Source organism: Vulpes lagopus, chromosome 13 (genome assembly GCF_018345385.1).
Source record: "Vulpes lagopus strain Blue_001 chromosome 13, ASM1834538v1, whole genome shotgun sequence".
In the NCBI taxonomy this organism is placed as follows: Eukaryota; Metazoa; Chordata; class Mammalia; order Carnivora; family Canidae; genus Vulpes; species Vulpes lagopus.
This window is the reverse complement of record NC_054836.1, coordinates 4,512,204-4,536,517: the sequence shown is the minus strand read 5'-3', so window position 1 is coordinate 4,536,517 and position 24,314 is coordinate 4,512,204. Positions and strand designations below refer to the sequence as shown.

Genomic DNA, 24,314 nt, shown 5'->3' with positions numbered 1-24,314 from the left:
CTGAGATCATGACCTGAACTGAAGGCAGACGCTTAACTAACTGAGCCACCCAGGCACCCCTCCATTGCCTCTTGTCTCCGGTTTTCCTGCTCAGGACTCTGCAGTGCACAAAAATAGGCCAGTTCTTCTTGCAACCCTCCTGCCCAGCTGTTTACTGGTTGCGGATTACTGCAGTCACATGGTAGTGCTTTGTTTTTTAAGCAAAGCCATGCTGTCTATGAGGTGAGGTCACTGGGAGGCAAGGCTCATGAAGTACTGGTGTTGTCCTTCCCTGTGCAGAAGGGATACAACTTGCCAGAAGAGAATAGTATTTCTGCTATAGCCTTTGGATTAGTGCTAACCAATACAACTTCCTGCAATGATGAAAATGTTTTCTGTGCAGTTTGTTATTGTAGCTACTAACTACAAGTGGCTATTTACATTAAAAATTTTTAAAGATTTTATTTATTTATTTATTTATTTATTTATTTATTTATTTATTTATTTGAGAGAGAGTGTGTACATGCAGATGAGCTCACAGGAGTGGGGGGAGAGACAGAGGGAGAGGGAGAATCAGACTTCCTGCTGAGCAGGGAGCCCAATGTGGTACTACCAGGACCTCAGGATCATGACCTGAGCCAAAGGCAGAGACTTAACAGACTGAGCCACCCAGGAGCCCCATGCCTATTTGCATTTAAATGTGAATAAATTAGAATAAAAAATTCGGTATCTCAGGCCACACATGGCTTTTGAGTACTTGAAATGTAGCTGTGACTGAAGAACTACATTTTTTATTTAACTTAATTTTAATGAACTTACATTTAAATTCAAACAGCCACAATTGTAACTACTGTATTAGACAGTACACCTGTAGATCTTAGGTTTTGATGCCATTTATTTATTTGTCTCTGCTAAGAGTTATCATGACACTGGCTTCTTTTTTTTTTTTTTTTAAGATTTTATTTCTTCATTCATGAGAGAGAGAGAGAGAGAGAGAGAGAGAGAGAGGCAGAGACACAGGCAGAGGGAGAAGCAGGCTCCGTGCAGGGAGCCCAATGTGGGACTTGATCCTGGGTCTCCAGGATCAGGCCCTGGGTTGAAGGCGGCGCTAAACCACTAGGTCACCCAGGCTACCCATGACTCTGGCTTCTAAAGTGAGTAAAATATGGCTATAACCACTCCTTAGAACAATTCTGCAGAACAGTGACCCACACAAAGGAACAGTTGAATCAGATGAATAATAAAGACAATGGTTTTCACTTGTTTTATATCTCCTTGACCTCCTTGGTTGGCAAGAAGGACTGAAGAGGAAGGAAGGGAACCACATCGGGCAGTAGAGAGTACTGGAGAACTTGGGTTTGGTTTCCAGTTTCACCATTTAGTTGCTGAGTAGGCAAGTCCCAGCTTTAGCTGCCCCTGCAAAATAGCGCCTTATAAGCTCTGTTCTATCCGCTTTACTGGGTGAAGTAGAATAATGCAGAGATCTTGCTTAGTCACTGGCAAGGGGCGTTAAAGTGATGGTGGCGGCCAAAGCAGTTAAAACAGAAAAGGAAAGAAAGGAGAAAGAAAAGAAAATGATGAAGGTCCTAAATAATGATGGTCAATGCTCATAATCAAAAAGCAAAAATAGAGCAATAATGAGTTATTTTCCTGGTAAGACATCTATCAACATGTTTTCCAGAATGAAAACTATGCATTTTAAGAAAAGAGTTACCTGACTTAAATAGGGAAATGCTGTCTGCAAAGAAAGTGTGTTGTCCACATCTGTCCACAGATTGTCCACATGAAGCTTCTGTGCCCTGGGTGCTGGCCGCAGGGCTGCTGCAGTTCCCCAGCTACAGGCCTTCCTGTACTCAGCCCTCTTTTTTTCTGAGCTATCCTCATCTGATTCCTTCTAAGAAGTAATCTTTCCAGGTTTGTGAATATGCTCTACCATCCCCTCTATTTAAAAAAGACCTATAATACCAGGGGCACCCAGCTGGCTCAGTCAGTAGAGCATGCTACTCTTGATCTCGGGGTTGTGAGTTCAAGCCCCATGCTGGGTGTAGAGATTGCTTAAAAATAAAATATTTTGGGATGCCTGGGTGGCTCAGTGGTTGAGCATCTGCCTTCGGCCCAGGGCGTGATCCTGGAGTCCCAGGATTGAGTCCCATATTGGGCCCCCTGCATGGAGCCTGCTTCTCCTTCTTCCTGTGTCTCTGTCTCTCATGAATAAATAAAATCTTAAAAAAAAATTTTTTTTAAAGTACATAAAAATAAAAAAGACCTAAGATTCTAAAGGGAAAAAAGCTGTACGGCACATAAATCTTCATTTGCTTTTTATGACAGAATAGGTAAGACCTCAGCTTGGTCTGACTGAGGCCATTCTAGTATCTGAGCTTCCCTTCTGGTCTTCCTGTCAGTGGAAAAAAAAGAGTCATTTACTCTACAGAAGGGTAGTCTAAAAGCCCATAGCTGCCAAAGGTACTGCTCTTTGGGGACTTTCAGGATGGGAGGCTTATAGCCTAGGACTCCTAGCTCATATAAAACTGTTTGCCTACTTCAAGTCCAGGAGGTACTGAACTCACTATCTTTGGATTAAAGGGACAAATAATATAGTAGCAAAAAATGTAACAGCTCATTTCAAAGCTATTATTGCATTTTATGGTGACTGAAAATGTACCTTTACAATAAAACTTAATATCTTTGTTTAAACTTTAATTAAAATAGCGAGGCAAAAAGTGATTTAGTGCATAGTAGAATAGCATGCCAGCACTTTTTAAAAGAGATTTTATTTATTTATTTGAGAGATAGAAAGAGAGAGCACAAGGGGGGGTTGCGCAGAGGCAGAGGGAGAAGCAGACTCCCCACTGAGCAGGGAGCCTGTTGAAGGGCTCGATCCTAGGACCCAGAGATCATGACCAGAGCTGAAGGCAGCTGCTTAAATGACTGAACCACCCTGGCACCCCTACCAGCACCTTTTTGGAGGAGCAACACTGACATATCTTCGAAATTAATTTAAAAATTAAAAAAAAAAAGATTTTATTTATTTATTCATGAGAGAAACAGAAAGAGAGAGGCAGAGACAGATGTGGAGGGAGAAGCAGGTTCTATGCAGGGAGCTTGATGCGGAACTCGATCCCGGGACCACAGGATCACACCCTGGGCCAAAGGCAGAGGCCCAACGGCTAAGCCACCCAGGCATCCTCTAAATTAATTGAATACTTACATCTCCATTGACTCTTTTGAGAACAAGTCCATTTACTAATGTGTCCAGAGAATGAGGAGCATAGATAAAGGGAGGATGAGAGATGTATTCTATAGTTTATCAAGATGAGGACAGGCATTTTACCTCTTATTTTTTAAAGAGCTGGAAGAGAAGGACACTTAATGAGTAATAATGGATGATGATGGTAGTGAGAATAAGGAAAAAAGTGAAAAAAATCCTTCATAATGGAGATGGAAATATAATGCAGCTGTAAGATGTGACAAGAGATTGTGCCCTTAGGAGTAACAGAGGCCAGCCACATCAACCACAGCAAACTAGGAGCTGGTAAAGAACAGCAGCCATTGCCCAAGGACAGTGATATAACCAAATCCATGAGCTGTTAAACAATGTCACCTTCAATCAAAAACCCTTCAATTTCCTTCACTCAAGGCCACCCAGAAAGAGCTTATGATCTCCCATTTCTGCAGCATTTACCTCTGGAGCATAAATTCTTCAACTGTATAAGGTAAGCATGTGGATCTGTCCTAAAGACAGGAAAACACAATAGTATTTTGCATTCTGAATTACAACTGAACATATTCTGGGGAATGATGAAATTCTGGGAGATGAAACTGATGTGGACAGCTAATGATAGTTTTATGTTTATAGTGTACGCGCCAAGCACTATGCTAAGCACTCTACAGGAATCATTTTGTTTACTTCTCACACTGACCTCATGAGCATGAAACTACCATTAGCCTAATTTTATAGTTAAGGCTTAGAGAGGTTAATTTGCTTGCTCAAGATCAGAGAGCTTGGTAGTGCAGCTTTTAGAGTAAGCAGCTAGGCCGGCAGACCTTCCCATCTCTGTTGCCCCTCTTACTCTCAGCACTAGACCAGATATCCACAAAGTTGAATGACCCTGGCCACCACTTTCTATGGCAGAAGCTCTTAATCCTTTCGCCAGAGGCCGGGTGGGGTGGGGGGGGAGGGGTTCTCTATTTGCACATATGATCAAAGCTATGGATCCCAGAAAACTATAAAAAATTTACATAGAATTTCTCATGGTCCAAGACCCCAGGTTAAGGATGCCCTAATGTCCTTATAATACATATAAAGTGGGTTTCCACAGAGAATTAAAGCACACATGCTGCCTCCTTCAGATCCAGCTGCACTTACCTCTTTATAATAGGTACAGAACAGAACTTTCTGCTGTCCTGTCTCACTTGGGAGGCCTTGCGGAATAGGAATGTGTGTTCCAATCTCTCATGCAAAAACCCCACCCAGGAATCCTGCTCTCTTATCTGAACTTCATGTTTCTGTACTCATCCATCTACTCTTTTATCCCTCTTGCTATAAAAAGATCAAAAAATTTTTAAAAAAGTATTCCAATGAGCATAGTTAAGATTAAATTACACTGGAGAAATACACTTATTTTTTAAAGTTTTGAATAGGGTCAAAGAAAAGTAGCCAGGTGAAAGGTGAAAACATGTTCAGTATGAAGAGAATTTTTTTTTCTAAAGGAATTAAAAACTGATTTAGCTTGATTTGGCAGTTGAAATGGGTAGTAAAATGCACACTTGTTTTACAGTGTAGCAAGATTGAGTGGGGTCTTCTAGTTGTAGGAAGTTTATGTTGATGAGTCTTACGGGGGACCCTTAGGCAGCGGGACTGCTGCTTTGTCAGAACAAAGAGGGACATATTGCATGGCAGAGAAATGAGAAGGGTTGCTCTTTCTGTGAGTATAATGTTAATGCCTTGTAATCAGCTTTAATTTTTAAATAGTTCCAGCCCTCTAGTCCACTTCTCCCCATCCAGGGCAGGAGGAAAGTAGCTGGCCCCAGGTCTCAGTCAGGAGAGCGCAGGTAGTGGAGAAAGATGCATTTTCTAAACTCTCTGGCGTGACCCAATCAAGGGCTAGAGGCAGAGCCAAAGGAAAGGCACAGTCAGGAGCAGGGGAAACAAATTAGCCACCAACTAGCTCTGGGCAGAAATGTGCATTCCCCAGAGCCCTTTCTACCACCTCGGTTCCTACTTCCCTAGAGAAAGGGGGGAATGCTGAAAGAGCTCTGGCATAAATGAATGGTGGCAGAAGGGCTTAGAAAGAAGCTTTCGGGGGTGAGGAAACAACTCATAAGCTGGGCTTACTTCCTTGGGAACATCATCTACTCCCTGCCCCCAAACAATGTCCTCGGTTCTAAACGACACCCACCCCCTCCTCAATCAAATGAAGAAGACATGTTCACTAATTACAAAGTGATCTGCTCACTGAATGTGATAGCTGATCATTGAATGGTTCTATAATTTCTGCACCTGGAGAAACACAGACCTATGGGCTCCCCCAGGTTAGCAAAGGGAAGTGCATGCCTGCAGAGAGGAGGGCTGCTGGACAGAGGAGCACTTGACATCAGAAACCACCACAGGCCCCCTACAGCCATCAGGGACAGCTGGAGCAGAGGAGGGCACTGTGGCCAAGCTCGACAAAGGCAAGTGGCTTCTAGCAGGGATGGGGAGAAAGGCCTGACATTCCCAAACTTATTTGTTGGATGCTGGGAGATGTCATCACTCTGTATTTGTGGAGTCACATCAAAGGGAGGCAGCATAGCTGATTGGTGCAGAACCCAACTGCCTGAATTCAAATTCTACTTCTGCTACTCTCTGTGTGAACCTGGCCAAGTTACTGAAACTCTATGTCTCAGTTCCCCCATATGTTAAATGGGGTAACAGTGTTTACCTCATAGGATTATTCTGAGTCTTAAGTAAGTCCATGCACATAAAATTCTTAGCAGAGGGCTTCCACATAGCAAGCACTATATAAATGTTTATAAATAAATAAAATTAATAAGACAATGGAATTGACAGACAGAATGCAAGATCAAAAGTGGGAAAGAATGCAGATTCCTAGCTCGGAGTACTCTGGAAGGGGGGCTGTGCCTCACCCTCACAAAAATAAAATTAAAATTGAGGGAAAAACGGGAAATTAAAATTTCAAAGGATAAGAATTGAGCCTCTATAGAATTCTTCATCAACAGAAAGGACAGCCACAATTTCTTAATCTAGAAAGATGCACCTGTTTTGGTCTAACTACAGGGACAGTGTCTCCTCTAGCAACAATTAGTGTTTCATTCAATTCACTGGGGCAGTATTAAGAGCACTTGCTTCCCACTCCTGGTCCATCTCTGTGATAATGAATACTCCCCACTTCCCCTGCCCTATGGGGCAGAAGGAGAGGAGAACACTTAAATTAGTTAAATTAAAATAAGGCTTTAACACTATATGTTAATTACACTGGAAGTAAAATTAAGGGAAAAAAAGGCTTAATTCTTCTGGATGAACTTTAAAATCACTGTAAAGGTCACTCCCCCCACAAATCTTTTTGGAATTTTGATTGAATTTTTTCCAAATTTGGAGATAGGCCTTTCACTAACTGCTAATAATAATACCACAATAAAATATTATAGTATAAAGAACAAAACAAATAGATGAATGGAAATAGAAAATCCACACAAAAGACCTTGTACAGTCTATTTAAGAATTATGCATAAAAATATTAAAGGCATTTTTCACAGAACTAGGCTAATCCTAAAATTTGTATGGAACCACGAAAGACCCCTGAAAAGCCAAAACAATCTTGAAAGAGAAAAACAAAGCTGGAGGTATCCCAATTCCAGATGTCAAGTTATACTACAAAGCTACAGTAATCAGAACAATATGGTACTGGCACAAAAACAGATACAAAGATCAATGGAACAGGACAGAAAGCCCAGAAACAAACCCATGGTTATATAGTCAATTAATCTTTGACAAAAGAGGCAAGACTGTACAACAGGAGAAATGCAGTCTCTTCAACAAACGGTTTTGGGAAAACTCCACAGTTACATGCAAAAAAAAAGAAACTGGACCACTTTCTTTCACCATACACAAAAATAAACTCAAAATGAATTAAAGACCTACATGTAAGACCGAAACCATAGAAATCCTAGAAGAGAGCATAGGCAGTAACGTCTCTGACATCAGCCATAGCAGTATTTTTCTAGGTATGTCTCCTGAGGCGAGGGAAATAAAAAGCAAAAACAAATTATTTGGGCTATATCAAAATAAAAAGCTTTTATTTATATCAAAATAAAAATAATAAGGAAGGAAACAACAAAACTAAAAGACAATCTACTGAATGGGAGAAGATATTTGCAAATGACGTATCCGATAAAGGGTTAGTATCCAAAATATATAAAAAACTTATAAAAGTGAACACCCAAAAAACAAACAACCCAGTTAAAAAGTGGGCAGAAGACATGAACAGACATTTCTCCAAAGAAGACATACAAATGGCCAACAGACACATGAAAAGATGATCAACACCACTCATTACCAGGGAAATGCACATCAAAACTACGATGAAATACCACCTCACACTGGTCAGAATGGCTAAAACCAAAAGCATAAGAAACAAGTGTTGTCGCAACAACAAATGCAAACTGGTGCAGCCACTATGGAAGAAAGTATGGAGGCCCCTAAAAAGTTAAAAATAGAACTGCTCTAGGATCCAGTAATTGTACTACTATTGGGTGTTTACCCAAAGGATACAAAAGCACTAATTCAAAGGGATACATGCATCCCGATGTTTATAGCAACATTATTTACAATAGGCAAATTATGGTAGCAGCTCAAGCATCCATCTAATAGATGAAAAGATAAAGAAGAGGTGGGATATTATTCAGTCATAAAAAAAAAGAATGAAATCTTGCCATTTGCAACAACATGGATAGAACCAGAGATTATAATGCTAAGGGAAATAAGTCAGGAAGACAAATACCATATGGTTTCACTCATGTGGAATTTAAGAAAAAAATAAATGAATAAAGGGAAATAAAAGCAGGATGCCCAGTAGAGCTTGCAACTCCTGATCTCAGGGTTGTGAGTTCCAGCCTCATGTTGGGTGTGGAATGTAAAGAAAAAATAATAAAATAAAAAAATAAAGGGGAAAAAAGGAGAGACAAACTAAGAAACAGACTCTTAACTATGGAGAGCAAAATGATGGTTACCAGAGAGGAGGTGGGGAGGGGTGAAATAGGTGAAGGGGATTAAGTGTACCCTTATCATGATGGGCACTCAGTACAGTGCAGAATTGTTGAATCATTATATCGTACATCTGAGACTAAAAAGCACTATGTTAACTACATTGGAATTAAAATAAAAAACTAAAAAAAAGAAAAAAAGAATTCTGCATATGATAAAAATGACATTTCAAATCAGTTGAGAAAAGATGGATTTCAATCTTTTTATTGAATAAAGGTACTGGAATGGATTATATAGGGGGAAAAAATCAATTCAGATTCCCACTTAATGCCATATTCCAAAATAAACTGTAGATATTTTATAGTATTTAAAATAAAAAATGAGACCATAGAAGCATATAGATATGTATGTGATCTGGGACCTATGTAAATGTAAAGGCAAAAGACAAAAATAAACTGGAGAAAAAAAAACTTTGCAACATATATAATTAAAGATGTTATATTTTGGGGTGCCTGGGTGGCTCAGTCAGTTAAGCATCCGCCTTTGGCTCAGGTCATGATCCCAGGGTCCTGGGATAGAGCCCATATCAGCTCCCTGATGAGCACAGGAGTCTACTTCTCACTCTCTCTTTGCCTCTCCCTCTGCCTCTCCTCTGGCTTGTGTGCCTGCTCTCTCTCTCTCTCTTGCTTGCTCTCTCTCAAATAAATAAATAAGATCTTTAAAAAAATTAAGGGGTATATCTTTAATATAGGATACTTTCTTAGCAGCTCTGGTAAGAGGCTTAATGGGACGACAGTTGAAGCAGATGATTCCCATTATCTGTATTGATTAACTATGAAGTATCTGTTCAGTAATCTCCCCCCACCCCATCTAGCTTTTAGGAATAAAAGAGCTCCATGAATATGCAATATGATCTCAGACATAACAGCACCTCAAAAGAAGTGGCCAAAGGTCAATATAGTTCCTATTTTTAATTATTTTTACTGAAATAGGATGGAAGAAAAAAAGATGTGTAGGGCTGGTTGCCCAAAGACTGCTAACCATGGGTGGCAAGGTCAGGTGAGAGGTGACTATGAGTCACAGAGTCCCTTTATCCTTGTGTAGGCTTGCCTTTACAGATTGCACGACCTTTTATATTAATGCGTTGCGGGGAAGGGGGCACAAGGAATGACTATGAGGGAAAGGAAAAGAAAGGAAAGGAGAAAAGAAAGGAAAGGGGTAAGGAAAGGATAGGACAGACAAGAGAAGACGAAAGGAAGGCACTCATGGACAGGCCTTCCCCAGTCTTAGGCAATTCTACCTGCACTTCAATGAAAAGAAGACACCTATAAAAAACTTTCCATCGAACCAAACCATAAAATTCCATCTTAAAGAGACCAAAGACCCATTTAGTAATGCTATCAAAAAAGGGAGAGCATAAATGAAATAAAGTAATACTAATGCCTGAGCAGTTCCCTTAGTTCTGGGGTGGGGCAAAGTCCCAGGGTGCCATCTTCAGGGTGCAAGGTCTCTGTCCAACCTCCTTTGGTGACCCAGAAATTAAACTTGCACATACACATGGGTCATTATCTTGAAAACTACTGTCCTACAGGACACTGCTTCGTATCATATCATTGCTGCCTGGACATTTTTCACCGGTTTCCATACTCCATCAAGCTCTACACACAATGGTTCTCCATCCCAGAAGACACAAAACCTCCCTCTGCTTCAGGCCTAAACAATATCCAGATTGCTCCTAGAAAAGTTGTCTGCTAGGAGGATTTTTATTTAAATCATACTCTGGAATCGGATGTATTTCCTTTTCCCTATTAGTGGCGTTCTAAATAGCACCTAGTTCTGCTACCATCTGGTTCTTCCTGATAGAACTCTTCCTGATAATAAACTTGGTCTACTGGCAGACATCATAAAGCCATCATCACAGAAGGGACAAGCTTTGGCAATAGGACACAATCTGAAAGAATAATAAAAAGAGAATCCCTGAAAGTCTATCCAGATACTAATCATCTATTTACATGGGAAAAATATGGTTCCTGTCCCACAGTAAACTCTATAGCATTCTGGGTAAAATGTCTAAGATAGAGGGCAGAAGGAACATCAGAATTATTTGGATCATATTCAATATTTGATTCATTTTCTGGATTTCCAAGGGAGAAATGAAATGACCGGCCTTCCCCTAAAATTGCTGGGGTAAGGTGCACCTCGACATCCTGGTTTGATGTGGAAAGCTGTGCTGAAAATGTGCTAACTCTAACTCCCACGTTTTAGTTCAGCACGCATTGGCAGTCACAAACTGGGGATGGCCTTCTTTGGGAACCACTGGCTTTTAGGATGTAGACCAGAATTTTCTCTTACCACCAACACAGCCAACTACATGAAATCAACACAACCGATTCATATACCCCAAGGTTACTGAAATGAGGCAGTTTCCAGGAATCAACGGTAGTGGGTGTGGTTCAGCTTTACTGTATAGCTGAATGGGTCTACTTGGCCAGAGACCACCAGGGTCCTTATACTTATTTATAAATTCATCTGAGAAGGAGCCAGAACTAGAAAGCTGTCTATTCTCCTAGCCCAGACAGGTCAAACCATTAGAAGGGAGAACATTCTCCTATCAGACCCAGGCAAAGAAGTATTTGTGGCAGTTCTATGGTGAATAACAGCAATCTGTGCTTCAAAAGAATGTCACAGAGCCAGATATTCTGTTCAAGGTAGATTAGGACTCAGAAGAGGAATAGCATAAAGTAAGGAAGTAGGGATAGGATTCTAGCTAAAGAGGGAGGTTTTCCTTAAGTCTACCTATGGTCCATTTCATGCCCTTTAACTTGCAATGTTTTGGCTAAAATCAAGTCTATCTCTGTTAGGGTTAGTTCATGGAAGCCTCTAACCCTACAGAAAAAGCAGGGTGTAGTTGTAGTATTTGATTTTTGTTTGTTTAAGAAAATGATTCTCAGGAGTCACAGGGGCTCTTTACATTTCCTATATTATTTTCTTTCTGGGTGATAGACACATGTACTTTCCTCTTCTCTCTTCCAAAGGAGGATAGAGTCTTCTTCCAAGACTTTTCCAACTGATTTTATTCACTTATAAGGGACCCATCCTTTAAAAAGGGCCAGGAAATTTTCTTTTAGCCACTGATGTCATTAAGGAACTGTCTAAATAAGAATATGTTATTATTTATTCTCTTTTCAAGACTAAAAAGAAATCTCCAAAAATCATGGACTAATTCATTTGCCCCGCTTAACCTAATTTTGTCCTACTTAACCTAATTATAATACACACACACACACACACACACATACATACCCACATATAGTTTAATAAATAATCACAGAGTGTCACAGAATGGGGCTGGTCCTTCTCTTTGACCCAGACTTCTGAGGCACTTCCCCTGGTAGCCCAAGTCTTGGTAACTGACTTCCAGAGCCTGCTGAAGTGGATCCAAAGAACTGGGCTAGAGTTATAAATTTTTGCCACCATATTTCCACATTATCCCTTTTCTTTATTTGGGAAATCACTAATATTCAGTAAGTCAAAGAGCTGGGAAAGAAAGGCAGGGTGGTGGCGTGGATTGGTTAAATCCAGAGGTCCTTGGTGAGGCCATATTCAACAAGAGGTGGACTCATGGCACCAATCAGAAAAATGCCTTCATCACAGCTTGCTGGCTTACCCTGTGTGAGATGGTGGTGCCTTTCTTGAGATAGAACATACTAACTTACCACAATGCACTTGCCCATAGGAGGGTCTCTGCTATAGCAAAAGACCCCCAGGTCCTTTGATCTACCCCCAGGGGAGAGTAAAGGACAAAATGTGCCCCATAGCAAATTTTAAAGTACCTCTCAGTTCTATCACAGCAAAATATTTTTCAAATAAACAATTCAGTTAGATAGCCATTTTCATGGCATTTCCTTCCAGCAAACCCCAAGTCTCCTACTAGTGAAAGGAATCAGAGGCTCCTAGAATTTCGCTAGGCATCTATTGCCTATCAATAAGAAAAACTCAAAACAAAGCTCGATCTCTTTCTGAAGGGCCTGCTGTCAGTCATGTCATGAAGGTTTAAGTGGAAACAGGGAAGATATTCAATAAAATATTTATGCTCTCTTACCATTAGCATCTTGGACTCCAGTAAGTGCTCCGACAGCTGCTGCGGTTTCCCCAGACAGGACGATCTGTCCCCCTCCTTGCAAGGTGGCCTCGGCCAGTGTGGCGACAGCATGGGCAGCGGCTTCACTGTGGGCACAGGAACAGCAGAGGGTGTGGGTAAGATGAATAAAGGTACAGCACTGAAGCCAGACAAACCACCCTTCTAACCCGTCCTTGGATCTCCCTACTTGCTCCATGGGTATGAGCCTACCAGTGAATACATAAGTCCAGTGCTGCTGGATAGAACCAGAGTAATTTTTATTTTATTTTTAAAAGAGTTTATTTATTTATTCATGAAAGACACAGAGAGAGGCAGAAACTAGGCAGAGGAAGAAGCAGGCTCCCTGCAAGAAGTCTGATGTGGGACCCTGGGGGTTAAGGGACCACTCCATGAGCTGAAGGCAGACGCTCAACCACTGAGCCACCCAGGTGTCCCAGAACCAGAGTAATTTTTAAATGATAACAGTAAATAGCTAGAGAAAACCCAAGTCTTATTGATTTATAAAGCTAATGTGAGATTTTCTTTAAATCTAAGAAATGGGTGTTTGAGGACAGAAGGCACTCATTACCAGTCTTCTCTTTATCAATATTGGTTGAGTGTTTATCAGCCAGAGTGGAAGCTTTGATCCATACTGACAATACAAAAAAAACCCTTTCTGGTTGGCAATCACAGGTTTTCTTATTCTTTTTTTTTTTTTTTTTAAAGATTCTATTTATTTATTCATGAGAGACACAGAAAGAGAGAGGTAGAGACACAGGCAGAGGGAGAATCATGCTCCATGCAGGGAGCCCAACATGAGACTCAATTCTGGGACTCCAGGATCATGCCCTGGGCTAAAGACAGGTGCTAAACCGTTGAGCCACCCAGGGATTCCCTTCTCTCTTCTCTTTATGGTAACAGTAGGCAGATTATCTAAAACTGCCCTTTTGTAGCAGAGGATAGATGATAACATGAGGAGTCAACAACCTAGACTTGCTATTCAATTAATATTAAATAATAACAATGTAGCTTATATCCATGACTTCAAATACAAGTAATGGCTGACCAAGACCCTAATACCCTGCAAAGTCAAGCTCTTTTCTTTGCCTCAGGGTACATGTGGGTAGTGCTAAATTAAGGCTTGAAATTTTAAATGATCATGATCAGGGTCAGCTCAAACTCCTAGCCTCTAGAAACAACAATGAAACAATAAATCTCCCTTCACTGCAAAGCAAACACTTTATAGAATAGAAAGATATTAACTGTCTGTTTACAGTGAGCACTATCCTAGCAGTTTGTATCCTATTTTTTTCTTTTCCTTGCAACATGCTTTTCCCAAGTGCACAAGTACCCATTTTTATTGATTCTAGGTTGCTACAAAGTAGAAAATGCACCATTATCTGTGCCAGATATGTGCAAGAAAAAGAAAAATGCCTGATAATATTCAGTATTGTATCCAATAACTACAAATTTACTATCCAAATTTCAGAGATGTTAAAATGTGAAAGCAGCACAAATTTGGTACTTCTCCCGGGAACGAATCAGCTCCCACTTTGCACAGTTACTGAAGGAGTATCAAACGAGGTCATGGAGTAGACGAGGTGGTGTCATTCAGTTGTGCAGAGGTGGGCAAAGTCCTGGGTTTGACACTGAATACAAGCCAGCTGATTCAGCTTTGCTCTGAAGCTGCAGACACTAACTTGGCAGGCACACCTCGTTGTCACAAGCTGTAGGTGGGATTGGGTAAGGGGCTGTGGACTGGTTACGGTAGACATGTCCTGACCGTAGGCAAAGCAACATGTACCACACTCAATAGTGTCACTTTCATTTAAGAAGGTCAGCAGATAAGTAAAGTAACTGACATAATCATTTCCCTGGGGGAATGTAAGGATTCCAGGAAGCAGTAAAAGAAACCCAATGGACAGAAAAGAGCTATGATCACCCTCCATGCTGAGACACACTTCTTGGTGATCTGATGCCCACAGCTAGTCATTGCATGGTATCTGTAACATGAATTTAGAACTAAAGGGGCCTTTGATCTAGAATTACTACGAAGGCTATTCTTTACATTTTACATGGTAGAGTTTAATTTTAAAGTCTTTCAAAAGTCTTTATTAGAAATAGTAAAATTAATGATCATTTAGTGTCTAGATCTTTAATCTTTAATAGTTTTCTAAAAAATTTATGTCAAATAAATTACAGTATCCAGCTGTCACTGATTCATGACAAAAATATTTCACACTCTGGCCTGAGACTTCATGGAAAGTTGAAAAGTCTATTCTTTGAGAAAAGCTGCAGCAGTGTGGTATTTTGGAGAAGGAAGCTGTAAATGAGGATTGTTTATATGTAAATACGGTCTGTGTTTACAGGTTACTTAAGCGACAGTTTCATTCCCTACAGTTTTTAATCACAATTTGTATAATCTTATTTCTGTGACCATCAAAGATGATATCCTGCCACATGGAACCCCTGGCACATGCTTTCAGTGTGGAATTTTATAGATGGTGAAGGGAAGACAGCTACCTTGATGTGGAAGTGCACCTGTACCCAACCACAACTATTTTGTTACATCTGAAGCTCTACATACTTGAAGTCATTTTCTTGAATAACCTTTCTAAAATACATTTAGTTAGAAGAAAGGATGTAAACCTGCAAGCCAGTGCAATCTAGGACCAGAGGTTTGAGGGGGATGATGAACTCACAGGCTGGTGAGGTTAGTTATTTCATCCCCGGTCAGGGGCCACAGGCAAAGCAGTGGAGGATCTTTCCCCATAGGGGATCTAAAGGCAGTGGTGACTCCAGTGGTCAACCGGTCTTCATTTCTAAATCTACTCTGACCACTGACTCTAGATGTCATGGGGAGGGAGCAAACTGTTAGGAAAAGATACCCTTTACTTACAAGGTGAAGAGTGATGAAAAAGTCTCTAAGCTACTGCTTCACAAGTTTTTGACAAAAGTAAATTTTTAAACCAAAGTTACAAATGAGTTTTCATCAGCTTCTTAACTACAAATGTCCAACCTTTATCCCCACGAGAAAGCAGCAGCTGTGCTGTCCCTGCCTTCCATCTCCAAAGAGGATTTCTAATCTAGGTTGTCCATCCCATTTTATTAGACAAGTACCAGTCCCTAAAAGCCATATTTTAATTTAACAATGTCTCTAATTTTAAGTCAATAGTACTTTCATTAAAAAAAAAAAAAAAACAAACAACAGTAAATTTTTCTTTAAAAGTAAGATTCACTTTGGGGCACCTGGGTGGCTCAGTTGGTTAAGCATCTGCTTTTGGCTTAGGTCATGATCCCAAGGTCCTGGGATTGAGTCCTGCAACTGGGCTTCCCTGCTCAGCGGAGAGTCTGCTTCTCCCTCTCCCTCTGCTGCTCCTCTCTGCTCATGCTCTCTCTCTCTCTCTCAAATAAATAAATAAAACTTTATTTTTTTTATTTAAAAAAAAAATTTTTTTTTTAATTTATTTATGATAGTCACAGAGAGAGAGAGAGAGAGAGGCAGAGATACAGGCAGAGGGAGAAGCAGGCTCTATGCACCGGGAGCCCGATGTGGGATTCGATCCCGGGTCTCCAGGATCGCGCCCTGGGCCAAAGGCAGGCGCCAAACCGCTGCGCCACCCAGGGATCCCTAAAACTTAAAAAAAAATACAATTTACTTATTTTTTTTAATTCACTTATTTTTTTAAGCCAAGTGTCTTCACCGCATAAGAATGGCAACTCTGAGTTCCTTGCCTTTGCTTCCCCATAGCACCGAGTTGTAACCCTATACACTGTAGACACACAAGTAAAAACTGTCTCGGTGTCTACAACATAGTGTAAATTTCTACTAGGGCAAACATAGACTCAGTCTATAAATACTTACCATGCATCTGTATATGCAAGGGCTGTACTGACTTAAAAAAAAAAAAAAACAAACATTTAAAGTCAGTACAGCCCAGTGTGGGCCTTGAACTCTCACGACCCTGAGATGAAGAGATGCATGCTCTACTGACTGAGTGAGCCAGGCACCTTAGGATCGTACTGACTTAAACGGACTTGTTTAAGCAGCAATATAATCCAGGACGGCTTAACCAACAAACTGAAACTTCAAATTAATCTTCGTATCACAACAAGCAAATGATGATTTCACTTCCTTTGCCCTCTGGTTGTTCAGCTGAATATTTTTGTATGTTGAGGTTTTTTGAGCTGTAATGTGCTGTGCTTCATTTGTTCATTTTGATTTTCTCCTTGTCTCCTTCCTCAGAGTGCTGATTTATTACATATTTTGAAAAGAATTAAAATTAACTAGTTTTCACATTTTTATTTTTTAATTAATTAATTTATTTATTCATGATAGTCACAGAGAGAGAGAGAGAGAGAGAGAGAGGCAGAGACACAGGCAGAGGGAGAAGCAGGCTCCATGCACCGGGAGCCCGATGCGGGATTTGATCCCAGGATCGCGCCCCGGGCCAAAGGCAGGCGCCAAACTGCTGCGCCACCCAGGGATCCCAGTTTTCACATTTTTTAAATGATAATTTCTCCATACCCTCTTTGGCTTATTTATAATGCCAGGGTGGGCTGAAGGCTGTTTGAGCTCAGGGCCCTTGTTCTGACTTGCTCAACAAAACTCTTTTAACAGCGTGGTTGAAAAACAGGTCTGTCCTGCATCTGTCCTGACCCCCCTTTCCCCTCCCGCAGATGAAGGAGCCCCTCTGCCTGCTTATTCCCCACCTGCCACATCATGCAGCTAGCCTCTCCTCACTCTGTGCCCACATCTGCTGTTTACAGCATAGAAGAGGGGCAGGTGATTATTAAAGAACCATGCTTGTTCCATCTGCACCTGAAACAGGCTAGAAGGAAGTAGCTCTATGAAATCGCTTTGTTACCATGGGAACAAAGACCAGATTTCTCAGGGTAGTTTTCACTAAGATGACTTCCAGCAACAAATTCTGCAGAAAGGCTGGGAGTATTGTCTTATTCCATAAAGAAGCAAACACCAGGGGTTTGCATCTTAAGTCCAAACCTCCTGGCATTAGGCAGTGAGTGACCTCTCTTGGAATCAGAAAACCCCTAGTAACCTGCCATAGTCTGGTCTTGGCTGCCAGGCTTGATTTTTCACCCCTAGTAGAGGCTGCAACACACCATCCCCCAACACTCATGGGGTGGGGATGGGGGACTCTCTGATTGCAAACAGATTTCAACATCTCTACTCCTCCTCCATGCCACAGTGAACCACATTCTCCTTCCTTTGGAGTAAACACTATAGCCACCTCAGCTGCATCTGAGTTTGTTAACAAGCCCTCAGGGGAAACCATTACTCTCCTTGCCTTTAGAAATAAGCCTTGGTCCTTACACTAAAGGGAGCCAGAATGTGCCTCATATTTTCCACTATGTATAGGGCTCCCAGGACACTCACACTTCATTGGAATATCCAAGGTGCTGGCTCAATGAATCCAAGTTTTGCTGGTCTTTAACTGTGGCCTGTTAGGCTCCATGCTACAGTAAGGGGTTACCAAACCAGAGGGAGTTTCTCACTCTGGCTGTGACTTTTAGGAAGTTTATCTATGCATCCTCTCTGAAAGGAAGGAGTAGAGTTGGGCCAACTTAATTTCTCCAAAGTAAGAGGGAAGGTGATCCCCTTCCTCTGAATTTCTACAATGTTCATGGTCTGTGCTACACAATTCAACAGAGAATTACCCTTAGTAATGGTGTTCACTGAGTGTTTTACTTAAATCAATTTCCCCAAAGATAACAGTATGACTTCTTTGAGGGCAGACATTGTATCTTAGAGCACTCCTTACTTACAACCTTACCTAGTAGAGTGCTGGCATGTCAGAAGAGTTCAGTGACTATCTGAGGCTAACAGATGTTATACATCATGGAGACAGCAGCCTTACCATATGCCAGGCACTGATCTAAGGATCTCACATGCAGTGGCTTTCTCAGTTCTCATGACACCTCTGCATGGTATCTATTGTTATTACCCCTGTTTTACAGAAGAAAACCTGGGCACTAAGTCCAAGTAAATATCCCAAGGTCAAACAGCTAGTTAGGTGACAGAGCTGCAATGTAAACCCAGACAGTCTAGCTTTAAGACCCACACTCTTTTAACTATTAGGTAAAATGCCTAGGTCCACTGAAAATAAAATTATTTCAGCAATAAAGAAAAAAAAAAGAATAGTATGGGGATAATCTCTTCCATTAACCAACAGAAGGAACCAAGCAGGAACAATATAATTTAGTTTTGGAAACTATCTTTCACTGGGGTATCCTATTCTGCAGCACCCTTCCTAAACATGCCTGAAGAAAAATATTTCCTAATAGTCTGTTTTTCCTGAATACTCTAAAACTTATTTCAAAATCATTGATAAGCAAAGGAAACAAGTTTCCTGAAAAGTCAGTAAAATCAGCTCTCAACCAGCCAAAACATGGATTAAAGCCCCTAACAAAAAGTGGTTTCTTTTGGATGAGTGAAAGTATGACTAAACACGATTTATTTTGTGGGGTAGATGGAATATCAATCCTGAAGCTTCTTGCTTTATCATATCCTTTGGTCCCTTTAAAAACACGTACTACTCAAACCTTGCTGCTTTTGGTCTGATAAAGGGCACAAGATAGGATGAAGCCAAATCGATCCGTGTCCCTTGATCAGCAGGCTTGAGCTGGAAGTCAGAAGGCTGGACTGGGGTGGGGTGGGGTAGTAATGGGGGTGAATGAGGACGATTATGAGCCAAATTACAATATGGCTATGTAGTTAGCCATGGGCTAAGAGTGTTAAGCTCCAACTGCCAACTGTGACAGACAGAGGTACAACATTTTTCTTGACAACCCGTAGGTAGGGACAGATTCACCATCCTCATTGATTCTCCCAGCCCTGCTTCCACCTGTTGAGAGCCATGGTGACTGTAGCTCCCTGTTGCATCTCCTGAGAAGCTGCCACTGCGGCCTCTGCCAATGATGCCACCGCCTGGGTGGCCTCGGATGCTTGCGTTGTCTGGATGGTCATCTCACCTCCCTGTAACGTGGCCCAATTTTGTTCCACCTGAGGCAGAAAGGACATGATAGTAAAGAATCAAAGTCACAAAAGGATTATAATAAATTGCTATGTGCTCAGCCAAATACATACACATTTTTAAATTAACATGACCTATAATGTACAGAACAGGGTTTTTAGTATGCTATCTTTTGTATATAAAAAAGGAGGTATTAGAAAATATATTTGAATTTGCTTATATTTGCATAAAGAAATTCTGGAAGGACACAAAAGAAACCACTGAAAATCTTTTCCTCAGTGTGTGTAGGGGGACAGGAATTGTGGGAGTAGGTTGGAGAGGAGACAGAAAGCAAGATTTTCCAATGTGTACTTTTAAATAATTTTTGAAATATATGAGCCCTATCAATGTATTACCTATTCTTTTGAATTCTTTTGAACAGGTAACACATTAATATGGGTCAGATTAAAAATTTTGAACCATAAAAAACTCAAAAGTTAGAACTTTTGAATAGATCATAAATATAATTCTTAAAAAATTCAAATGATACCAAAGAGTATGTAATGCCAGTACTCCCGACCTTTTGCCCAGAAGTGACTACTGTTACCTATTTCTTGTGTGTTTTTGCAGGGGATATTCTCTCTATATGCAAGCATATTTATACACACATTCCCTCCTACTTCTCCCTTTCTACTTCCTCTTAAAAAAAAAAAAATGGCAGCTTATTCTACGTTATCTTTTTGTGACTTGCTTGTTTCATCAACAACACATCTCTGAGGTGATTCTATTTTGCAATGTATAAAATAGCTTCATTCATTCATTCATGACTCATAATGATGGCTGCACAGCATTGTAGCATATAAACACACCGTGATTTATTTAACCAGCCATCTTTTAATGGGCATTTAAGAAGTTTCTACTCTTTTGCTATTATAAACAGTACTGTGATGAGTATCTTTACATACTACATTGCATATTTCATGGGAGTCTCTTTATGAAGTAAATTCTCAGAGGTGGGATTGTATATTAAAGTTATTTTATATTTTAGTTTTTGATGGAAACTGCCAAATTCAGTAAACATTTTTTTTTTTTAATGTAGCAAAAACTGCTTTCCTTCTAGTGGGGAAGAATTATGAAGAAACAAAACAAAACATACAAAAAATTCTATTTGGTGAGAGAACAGACTTGAATTTAGTTTTGTTAGATCAAGCACAGGGGTTTTCTTGGCATTGGCATTATTAACATTTGAGGCCAGCCAAGTCTTTGCTGTGGGGGGCTGTCCTGGGCATTGTAGGATGTTTAGCAGCATCCCTGACTTTTACCCATGCTAACGGCCCCCACCCCAGTCAGGACAATCAAAAACATCTCCAGACATTACCAAATATCCTGGGGTGGGGGTGGGCGTGGGGTGTGTGTGCCCAGAGAACCACTGCTTTCAGAATAATGCTTTGCATTTAGAGGTTTCTCAGTCCCGAATACCTTTATCTAGCTATTTCAGTCCATTTTGCTCAATAAGTACAGTTGATTAATCACTCCCCCTCAAAAACAAAAAGCAGCAGAGGCAATGAAAGCAATTTCTATTTGAAATTAGGGTAGGTGATAAATCAATCTGCTCAGGTACAATATTTCTACAGTCTCAGGATGTTAGGTGTGCTCACTGGAGCTCTTCCTGCTCCTGATTCACACTGCTTGGGCCAGGTGAGTGGAGAGCTTGTGACTGCATGTTAACTGTGTCCCAAAGAAAGTGTCACAAGCTAGGAGAGGGAGATATTTAAAATGCCTCCTGCTTTGGATCTATTATGATACTTAGACTATAAGAGTGCTTCTCAGAATGCTTGTCAAAAGCCTCCCAGAAAATGGGACATTCTTTCAAACTACCCTAGTATTTGCCCTGAGTTCTCATAGGCAGTGGATTGTGCCAACAAGCCTTAAGGGCTCATCACTAAGAGGCAGAGATACCCCGTTTCCTTCCCTTAGGACTGCAAAGTTCACTCAGGAACTCATAAAACTCTTGCTTCCCAAGAGTTAATCTCTCTTTGATTGCATTACTCCAGTGAGTGGCACTGCAAACAATGCCACTTTAAATGACAAGTTACTGCCAATTTGTAGATGGTCTATGATTCCACTCAAAACACCAGCTGAAGCTGGCTGGCCCCCGTCACCTTTTGCCATTAAACAGTCTTCCTCTTTCCAGTTCTGACCCTCTAGATTTTTGCCCATCCCACTGCAGAGCCTGGCCTAGTGAGGCTCTCCCAATACTCAGATTCCAATGCCAGCAATTTCATGTATACACATTTAGTTACAATTGTATTTGTAGCAAAAATGGTATAAGAAAGTTGCCATATATAGTATATTTTAAGGGAGTTAAATTATATGGCATGAAAGATTAATGGATGGTGGCAAAGGGTAGAGAGGAAGTAGGAAGAAGAAGCAGACGAAGAGATTTCTATTCAGAATAATGGCAGGTGATAAATAAATCACTTGGGTGTTAACATTTCTTTGGAATTTCCTATTCTTCAGTCTCAGTGCTTTAGTTGTATTTGCTTGAGCTCTTGTTGCTCTCCCTTTCCATCTGTTGGGAGCCACTGTGTGGTTATCTATGCCGGATGTCACCATGTCCCAGAGAAAGGGCCCCAAGCCCTAGGAGGGAAAGATATTCAGAGGATGTACAGTTAGCATCAATGCTTTTCTGAGAGACCCACTCCAATGAGGCCCTTCAAACTGTGGTTACTCTTATCCCTCTAGCTACAGTTGAACTACCTGAGGCCCTTCCACACTTTGACAGTGCGATATACTGTACTGTTCCCTTTGACAGGAACACAACATGCACCTTTGCTTCTAGTTGAGCTCAGGTGAACCTGAAGGAGCCTGTACAACTCCCTCCACTCCCCTATGGTACAAGGCTTAGGACTTCTCCTCTGTGTTCCACAGTACCCTGGGCTTGCTTCTACTCGGTCCTTACCTCATTGCCATTGTGCTTTGATGAGTTTTTCTCTACCACCTACCTGTGTGCTCCTTAAGAGCAAGAGCAGTCTTTATTTTCCTGTATCTATAGAATCTATAGTAAATGGCAAAGGTCTCAGAAAGTGTTTACTGAATGGCAGGATGGAGAACATATTCCTTTATTCATATTTTCCTACTTGTTCTTCAGCCTTCCTATATTTCAGATAAACTGATATTCATTAAAAAACCATCTGAAATATGAAATAGATCATGCTACTGTTATATGTGGTGATGGTTCAGCTTAAAATTCATGTCTTCAATGTCTTTGTACTTTGGTTTCTTCTTCCTCTTCTAACAGAACCATATATACCATCATGATCAGATACCACTCTATTCCAAAATTTGACTTTTCTGACACTTAAATGCAATTAATATCACCACTACTAATTGGTGGTCTTATTACGTAACAGAATAAATTCTCAAATCCATTTGCATTGGTAAATACGCCATCAAAACTGAAATTGTATAAATATTTTGAAATCAATGTAGTTTATGTCAAATTATTTTGAAATTCTTTCCTTGTTCACTTTTTTTAAGTAGGTTCCACACCCATTGTGGGGCCTGAATTCATGACCCTGAGGTCAAGAGTCACATGCTCTTTCAACTGAGCCAGCCAGGTGCCCCAAAAGACTCTTTTTTTTTAAGATTTGTTCATTTATTTAAGAAATCTCTTTACCCAACATGGGACTCAAACTCACAATCCTGAGAGCAACAGTTGCACGCTCTTCCCACTGAGCCAGCCAGGCACCCCTATTTCCTTGTTCATTTCTAAATGTCTATGCAATTTATTATGTCCTTACTTAGTTTTAAGCTGCCTAAGGTTTCTTTTTTGTTTCTTTGTAAATACAGTCAACCCTTGAACAACACAGGTTTGAACTGTGTGGGTCCATTTATAAGAGGATTTTTTTTTCAATGGATATAGTACTATATACATGTTTTCCTTATGCTAGTTGACTGTTATTAGTAAGGCTTCTGGTCAATACTTGGCTATTAGTAGTTAAGTTTTTAGGGAGTCAAAAAGTTATATATGAATTTGACTGCATGGGGGTCTGTGCCCCTAACCCTCACATTGTTTAAGGGTGAACTATACTTAAATTATTGGTTGTTCTCAGCACATAGAGTACTCAAACAAATTTGGGATACCACGTATTACCAGAAGGGACAGACCCCAGTGGTTCTGTAACTAAGTGTAACTTAGTTGAAGGCAGTGTGGTCTAATTGTAAGAGCTCTCACTGGCAAGGTTATGATAACAAAATGACCTCACAACTTCTAAGAGTATAGATATTTATTTTTGTAAAGTACTTTGTGTTCCTTGGAAGAAAAGATGCTAACTACAAGACAGGATGTTTCTACTGAGTCATCTGATGCAATGTTTCATTGACTTGATGTGGTCTTATCTGCCCTAAGCAGTGAGATATTTTGAGTAATTCCAGTTCTTACAGCTCAAAACTGAGATGCTAACCATGTCAACATCTAGGAGAAATGAGAAGGCAAATAAATCACACTATGAAATCGAAAACATTTTGTTACTTTCTGAGATAACCTGTGCTGCTTCTCTTTATATCATTTTTGTTTCAATGGAAGTATGCAAAGAATTACATTTTTTCCCCCATCTGACTGAATTGGGGTATTTAACAGCTGGCTCTTTGTCATTCACCCACTCCTACAATAGATGCCTTAAACATGACATGCTTAAAAGCCATAGATAAGTCAGAGATTTAAAAAAAAATTTCATACTTTTCTGTGAACTTTTAAATATGTTAATTACCACCATACACATGAAGTTATTTAGTAAAATGGGCTTCAAAAAATTAGTCTCTAGGGAAGTGTTTAAGAAACACAGAGTTGCTTTCTTTAAGTAGTACCAGTAAATATTCAGTAGGTAGATATGGTTGATAACTGATGAAGTCAAAGAATAACAAATCTCGTGAATGTACCTACCACCGTCTTTTCTATCTCTTTCACACTTCAAGGAGTGTCCCCCAGTTCTAGTGTTTGAGGACTAATGAATTTTTCTGTCAGCTAATCCATGCT

The 24,314-nt window shown here is 40.4% G+C and overlaps 1 protein-coding gene across 14 annotated transcripts in view; it reads right to left on the bottom strand.

The window, feature by feature from the left end:
• Positions 1-24,314, bottom strand: part of NRF1 (nuclear respiratory factor 1) — a 135,708-nt gene that overhangs the window by 19,550 nt on the left and 91,844 nt on the right. For 13 of the 14 annotated variants that reach the window (XM_041727625.1, XM_041727631.1, XM_041727628.1 and 10 more), the window contains 3 exons: positions 21,758-21,916; positions 19,169-19,326; positions 12,285-12,409 (listed from right to left, as the gene is read on the bottom strand). In XM_041727625.1, coding sequence (XP_041583559.1) covers positions 12,285-12,409; positions 19,169-19,326; positions 21,758-21,916 — 442 coding nt within the window. The remainder of the gene's footprint in view (positions 1-12,284; positions 12,410-19,168; positions 19,327-21,757; positions 21,917-24,314) is intronic. The other variant, XM_041727636.1, reaches the window with a different exon arrangement.